The sequence below is a fragment of the Stegostoma tigrinum genome, chromosome 31, assembly GCF_030684315.1.
Source record: "Stegostoma tigrinum isolate sSteTig4 chromosome 31, sSteTig4.hap1, whole genome shotgun sequence".
NCBI classification, from domain to species: Eukaryota; Metazoa; Chordata; class Chondrichthyes; order Orectolobiformes; family Stegostomatidae; genus Stegostoma; species Stegostoma tigrinum.
Genome location: NC_081384.1, coordinates 16167558 through 16175149, shown reverse-complemented (window position 1 = coordinate 16175149; position 7592 = coordinate 16167558). Strand labels below are relative to the sequence as shown.

At 35.8% G+C, this 7592-nt stretch overlaps 1 protein-coding gene across 6 annotated transcripts in view; it reads right to left on the bottom strand.

Annotated features, from left to right (window-relative positions):
• Window positions 1-3082: 3082 nt before the first annotated feature.
• The window catches only part of nbr1a (NBR1 autophagy cargo receptor a), a 67143-nt gene continuing 62633 nt past the window's right edge, over window positions 3083-7592 (bottom strand). For all 6 annotated transcript variants that reach the window (XM_048560482.2, XM_048560483.2, XM_048560484.2 and 3 more), the window contains one exon: window positions 3083-6649. In XM_048560482.2, the coding sequence (XP_048416439.1) occupies window positions 6476-6649 (174 nt within the window). In that variant the 3' untranslated portion in view covers window positions 3083-6475. The remainder of the gene's footprint in view (window positions 6650-7592) is intronic.

Sequence of the window (7592 nt, the reverse complement as noted above, 5' to 3'; positions counted from 1 at the left end):
CTGCATTCATATCTTCATCTTTCAATTTAATGCATTTCTAAATGTTACATCAGCTGCTAACATTTATTTCTGAAATAATCTAAAAAATTGAGTACGTCAAAAAAAAACTTATATCCACTGCAAGCAAATAGCACAATACTATCTTTGCCCCTATCTGAAAAAGCATCATTTATCACAATTCTGCTTTTAAATCTTTGGAGAACTTAGTATCAATACTATCACTACATTATTAATTCGAATTTTGCTTAAAAGGCTATTACGTGATACTTTGGCAAACATTGTTTGAAAATCTATATACATGTTATTAACCACATTTTCCATGATTCATTTAAAAAAACACCCCTACATTGATTTGCCTATTTGTATTCAATGAATAATAACCTGTTAAAATGTGTTATTACATGGTGACAAGAAAAATAAAATTACATATTTCTTAGAAAATGAGAAACTGAGATTAAGGAAATAAAGAAATTGGAGTGTTCCAATATTCTCCCTTTGGGAGGTTTAAGCATTGGAAGTGGTCACCACAGTTACGGGTGTGTGTGTGTGTGTGTGTGTGTGTGTGTGCGTGCGTGCGCACATCTGTGTATGTGTGCGAGAGAGGGGGGGTAGTGGGATTTGAGAGATTGAAGTCTGAGTAGCAAGATATTGGACTCAGACATTATGTTTATTTAGGAGGGTGCTTTCTGACCAGGTTTTCTTTCAGGTATTAACTTAAAGGGTATTTGGTACACTTCCAGAAAGGGCATTGCCAAGCTATGTAGTGAGCTGAGGGATTTTGAAGACATCTCTTGGGGAGGGAGGATCAAGTTGATAATACAGGAATTTTTTTTTTGTATTGCTCTATCCTGATGAATTTAGCAGACAACATTTGAGAGGACTGCCAATGATCTCATGTTGATGATCTAAAAATTAAGGGGATGTGATGGCCCAGTGGTATTATCACTGGACGAAGGGATGTTTTTGGGGACATGAGTTCAAATCTCAACATGGCAGATGGTGGAATTTGAAACCAATGTAAAAATAAATCCGAAATTATGAGTCTAATGATGACCTTGAACCCATTGTCAAATTACAAGAAAAACTCATCTGGCTCACTGGTGTCCTTTAAGGAAGGGCTCTCCCATCCTTACTGGGTCGGGCCTACATGTGAGTCCAGACCCATAGTAATGTGATTGACCCTTAACTGCCCACTGCACAACTTGGGATGGGCAAAAAATGCTGGCGTAGCTAGTGATGCCTTCATTCTGTGAAGGAATATTATAAAATAAATCCAGAGATTATCAGTGAGTCAGGTTTGGTGGCTTGAGGCCCAGAGTCCAATACTCAACTGTCAAGACCAACAGCTCCAGCAGAAGTACAAAGAATGGTGGTCTTTGCATCCTGCCTTCTGGAAGAGACTTTGCAGATAATGTTGATTCATATCTTTGTTTATTTTGTTTTTTGACAGATATAGAGGAACTTAGAAAAAACTACATTTTGTTCCTCTGGTCTCATTTGGGGTAATTTACACTAAGACTGTGCCAGCAGCTCTGAAATATTGCAGTCATTCCAGTCAGGAAGTATTCCATTCCTGAACATCCTCCTTCAACATACTTCACTGGATCTTCTTTGGCTAATCCTGATCCTCTTCCACCTGGATGTCTACTCCATGCCAATCTAGTGAGGCTTCCATCCCAAGGGGAGAAAATAAGTGCCAGCAGTCCTGTCCTCTGTACCACTTTTTGGTTGGGGAAGCGGTCTCTCCATGTGCTGCTTAGGATCATATGTACATAGCATGGCAAGATGCCCAACATGTGACACTTTTGCTGTTTTCTTCCAAATCTATTAGGGCATAGAAGAGGGACATAAGTACATGGAGGATAGGTATTAATGGAATGATAGTGACATTTTATATGAAAATGGTACAGCTTGGCTTATAAATTTAACTTAGAATGTTGATTTTATTGTTGTTTTTGATTCAGCATTGCTGTCAAAAAGTGACATTTACAGAGATGATGTGGGACTATTAGTGAATGTGGAATGGCCTTGACATTATCACAACTGAATCCTCCATTCACAACATCCTATGATTTATTATTGAACAGAAAGTGAACTAGACTAATAGTAAAATACTGTGGCAAGTAACTCAGCTTCTGACTCCTTAAAGTCTGTGCACCATCTACAAGGCACAAGTCAGGAGTGCGAAGGAGGACTCACCATTTGCTTAGATGAGCTATCTAACAGAGACTTCAGACAGCACCTTCCAAACCCACAACTATGTCCATCTTGAAGGGCAAGGGATGCAAATACATGGAAATACCACCACCTGCAGCTCCCCTCCAAGCCACTCACACATGATTTGGAAATTTATTGCCATTCCTTCAGTGCCTCTAGGTCAAAATCTTAAAAAGGATGTCCCTATCAGCACTGCGGGCACACCTACATCAAATGGATTGCAGCAGTTCAAGAAGAGAGCATACTACCATCATCTTAAGGGCAAATATGGACAGGTAATAAATACTGGCACAGCCATAGACACCAACATCTTAAGTGGAAAAGAAAGGGTTGCTTTTATTTGTGTTGAAAAGATTTGAATCAATTGTAAGACCCTATGAGGAAGGGGCAGGGCAGGTCCTCTCCTCCTCTGTATACATGGTGGCTATGTACAGCAAGAAAAAAAATTATTGTGGATCACCTTAACATTTCCCAGTTTGGAGCGGCTTTACAAGTAGATGGCATTTTCTTCACTGCACAGAGAGTAAACAAATCACAGATATTCATGCTTCAAACAAATAAAATCTTGCTCACATTCCTGAAGGACAACAAAATGAAAACGGACATCATTCATATTTGAAAGAACACATTACCTTTCAAAACAATGTTTGCCTAGAAGCTGCTCATTTTTCATAGCAGTCAAGGACCAGTGTCACATCTATGTTGAGTGACAAATACCAATGAAAACAAGAAGTGCAGAACAAATGCCCGAACATGTTTGGAAGAACACCAATTCAATTTCAGTCATCTTGTGATGTTACAGATGCTTAAAACAAAAGCTAATTAAGGGCAAGAACTCATGGTACTTAAACAATACTTTTATTGATTCATTTATCTAGGATTCAAAATTCATTTACATCAATTTTAAAAGGACAGAAAAATACAGATCTGTAAAGAATGTTGAGCAATAAGCAAGTCTGTATTCTAAAATTGGTTTAAGACAATTACATGCAAATGTAGATAATGTGCAAACGAAGCCATCAGAAGTTACTAAAGCATTAATTTTTTTAATCTTAATATACTGCGAATGTTATGTTAAATTATGTGAAAGGATGAATGAATGCTGAATATGAATGAACAGAAGAAATTCAAAGTTAAATTGCCTCCTATGTATGTAATATCCACTATGTCCTTGAAATATGGAAGTATAATTTTATCTCCAGTTTATTTTATTGGAGGATTTATCCTCCAATTCTTAGTCCAAAATGTAAGATTACCAGCCATTAACTGTAAAGTGAAATGGTACCAAGGAAGAACCCATCAACTGAATAATGCATGTGTGCACTCTTCATTCCGACCATACTGTGAAGACTAGCTATGTAAACATGTAAACCACTTGTTAGTGTAAAACCTGTTGACCAGGAATCCCTATACAGTATTAGATCAACCATTAGATGTTTTACTTTTAGATCCACTTAAAATACTGGCATTTTGCTAACAGTTTGAATACTTGACTTTTAAGGTTAACTGATAATAGTTGCATTACTTCAAAAAGGTACATAATAATTGGATGTATATTTTAAACTATTACAATGTAACTGAAGCTAATTTGCAAATTGTGTCATAGTACAAGTTTACGGGGAAACAGCAATTTTTTCTTGCATACTATAGGACAATGTCAATTTCAAGAATTCTAGACTGGGCCACACAATTATCTGAAAGAAACAGCAACACACAATTCAGTACAGCATAGTACTCATGACATTTAAAAGCTTGCAGTATAGAGTAAAATTGTAGAACATAATTTATAACAGAAAGTCCAGGATGTCCATTTCAACCATCGAACATATTGTGTACTATAGCACTGCAATTTACTGAATGGACAACTTCAATAGCAACTACGGTGAACACAATTTTAAGCATTACAAGACATTCCTAACTACTACAAAATATCCACCAAAACTGTAAATATTGTTGTATCCTCCAGATCAGATCCTTATTTAGAAATGGCAAATACAGAAATCAAGTCCAAACATATTTAATTTTATCTTTTTGTTGCTTTTAATGCTTATTTTAATGTTTATTTCATCTTGGCAGCAATGAAGCTGAAATTGATACTAAAAGTATTTAGCAAATCTTGAAAATTTAGACTTCTACAGTGAAAACTTAAATATGATGCTATTATTGTAAATCAGAGCTTTAAAAATGCACACAATCACACATTATTTTTCTAGATGAACATAAACTGTGTTCAAAAGTAGGTTTACTAGCACTTCTTTTCTTTTAATCACTAATTACAGGATACAGAAGTTAAAAAAGTAGCAAGTTGCTTCTCTGCCTAAAATGTTCTTTTACCAAGAACACTGGATGTCTATACTGACATTATGTTAAAGTATTAGTTTACTTTCCCTTAGCACAACCAACATTTAAATTTTGCACAACTCAAAGATCACAATTTTCTTGAAAACCAACTTGTAACCAATTAATAATATTTGTATTAATTCCAAACCATGAAAACTTCATCGTCTAAAACTCGTTTCATTTTTTAAACTATTAATTAATTGAACTACAGATGTCCTCATCAAAAATGTCTTAATCACTGCTTACCAATTCAGTCACAGAAACCAATTGTTTGAGCAGATCAAGTTTTTTTCTTCATAGGTGAGGGGAAAAGGAAGACAGAGAAAGTCAGACGTGAAGATTTTGGAGTCATTAGAGGTTTTTATCTTAAGTAACAGAACAGTTGGTATTACACATATAGCCATGCATTTCCACCTTTGGGTATGCGTGTAAAAGTTAACAATTATATAGATGTTTGGTACCTTTCAATAATCTAACTGTGTAACTGCTAGAAAGCTCACAATGAGCAAACAGCTCAAGAGGAGTCTCAATACCAGTAGAATTCTTCAAATCACAACTGTATCAACCAAAGTTTTATCAGAAACATTTAACTAACGAATAACACAAAGTAGTACCACATTTATAGACCAAAAAAACACAGCTGGCATACTTGGGGTGAGAATTATAATATTGCATGGATTGATACATGCTAAAGCTGGTTCCTACAAATCTGGAATTATCTGCAATTGGATCAATACAAAACCCTCAATATACTCCAGTCCTAAAAGAAAAAAGTACCATTAAGAGACTCATATTTCAAAGCCCTATTGACAGATTTAAACCAAACGTTACTGTATGTTGCTACTAAAAACTGGACACAAAACACCTCTAGATCATTAGAATATTAAATGTCAGCTTTGAAATATAGCTGAGACTAAACTACTGAGGACACCAGACCTCAGAAGCATACACTGACTGTCAACTAAAGCTACAATGACTATTGGAAAATGCATAACTTCCATGAACCAGTTGAGGAAAGCATAAATAAAAGCTTAAGAAAATGTAATTTTTATCCAATTCCAGCAGAGAATTCTTTTTCAAATTAAGCTTTTCCTACCTCCATCAGATTAACGCTTAAAAATAGTCTGATTATGACTAATAATGTGTTATGCACATTGTGGCTGCTTAAGAAATTATCAAGTACAACAACTGACCATGCACAGACACATATGAACATTCTACTTTTGCACAGTCCAAAATAATATCTTTAACACTAGCAGACCTGCTCATTAAATGAATAAAGGTTGAAGCAAATGCTATTATTGTTAATGCATGTTTCAGCCACTAAATATTTGAGTTATACAGCAAAATGTAAAACAAAGTTTCAATTGTATCTGTCTAAATGGGTACAATATGCTCCTAGAATGTTCTTCCCTGGTAGAATCACTTTAAAAAAAGCACGTTCAAGACAATGTGTCCTTAATATACACATTGCATTGATACAGATTTACCGTAGTGTTTAACTGTATGCAGAATCGTACCCTCATGTAATATCGCTTTTCCAAAACCAAATATATACATGACGATGCAATGCAAAGAGGTGTTTAACGTATTATTTTCTGAGGATATCAACAACAGTTTCCAAAAATAATTAAACAGACTCAAAGACTGACAAACATCTTGAGCTGTGTTTCTTCTGGCTTTGACTTTATAAAAACCCACACTAAGAAGTGAATTGCGGATTAATATGAAATAGAGAAAACAAGCACATCATTTTTCTCAATAATAAATGAATTCCGTGCTAATGCAATGGAGCACTTCACTGTAAATGAATTCTTAGAATATTAACATTGTCATGTTATCCTTGATTACTGCTATTGTGCAAAAAAAAGTGGCAGCTCAATGTTAACTAAGAAGTGATCCATGTAATCATATATATTCAGTGTCGATTAGCATGCCAGTCATTTTCATTGATGTGGAGAAGTTCCGTGACGACTTCAACAAGATTGTTGCTATGTTTTTTGAGCAGTTTCATATTTAGTTGTCGGTCACAAAATCCCATTTCAAAAAGAATATCCATCATAGATGCAGTTTGATTTTCTGTTACTTCAGCCTATGCAGAGGAAAATAAGTTAGAAGTTGAATTCAGCAATGGATTAACAGCTTAAACCTATCATCATTAATTCTGAGCTTTGGACGTATCGAATTGCATTTCTAATTTTGAATACCTACCCTCTAGACTGTCAGAGAATAAAACCTATTATCACTAACGAAATCATCAGCAGAAGACCCATACCAATTCATCATTAACCTCACTGCTAAAAGAAGGTTTCTATCCATAATTTTAAAAATAAAATTTAGAGATTGAGGTCATTGCTGAGATTACCAGCATTTAATGTTCTTCTCTACTGCCCACCAGAAGGTAATGGTGAACTGCTACCATAAACTGCTGGAAACAATTTAGTACTTTTAGGGAGTGAGGTGGAGGGTTTTACACAGTGACACTGAAGGAAGAATATTACATTTCCAAGTTAGGACGGTGAATGGTTTTGAGGGGAAATTGCTGGTGGTGGTATTCCCATACATCTGCTGTTCTTGTCTTTCTAGTTAGCATTGGTTACAGGGTTGGAAAGTGCTGGAGGGACTTGGTGAATTTTTACAGTATGTCTTGTAGATGGGACAGACTGCTGCCCAGCACAGACTGAAAGTGAGGCCCAGCATGGACTCATGGGACTCCTGGCCTTGAGGGGAAGCCTAATGTGGACTCCCAGCCTCAAAATGAAGGCCAGCAAGGACCCGAGTTGAGGTCCAGTGTGGAGTCCTGTGCTCCTTTTGTTTTTAAAACCTCACTCTTCCTGTTTTAGAAGGACTATAATGCTGAACTTGATTTCTTTATTTTTCTTATTTATCCCTAAGATTTTGTATCTTAGCACCTTTGTACCCAAGGTGATGCCAGAAATGGCAACCTTTTCTTACTCTTTTCACTGTATTCCTGTATCCCTATACTTACGTACATGTGACAAGAGAATCTAATTCTAAGTACACGTGGTAGAATG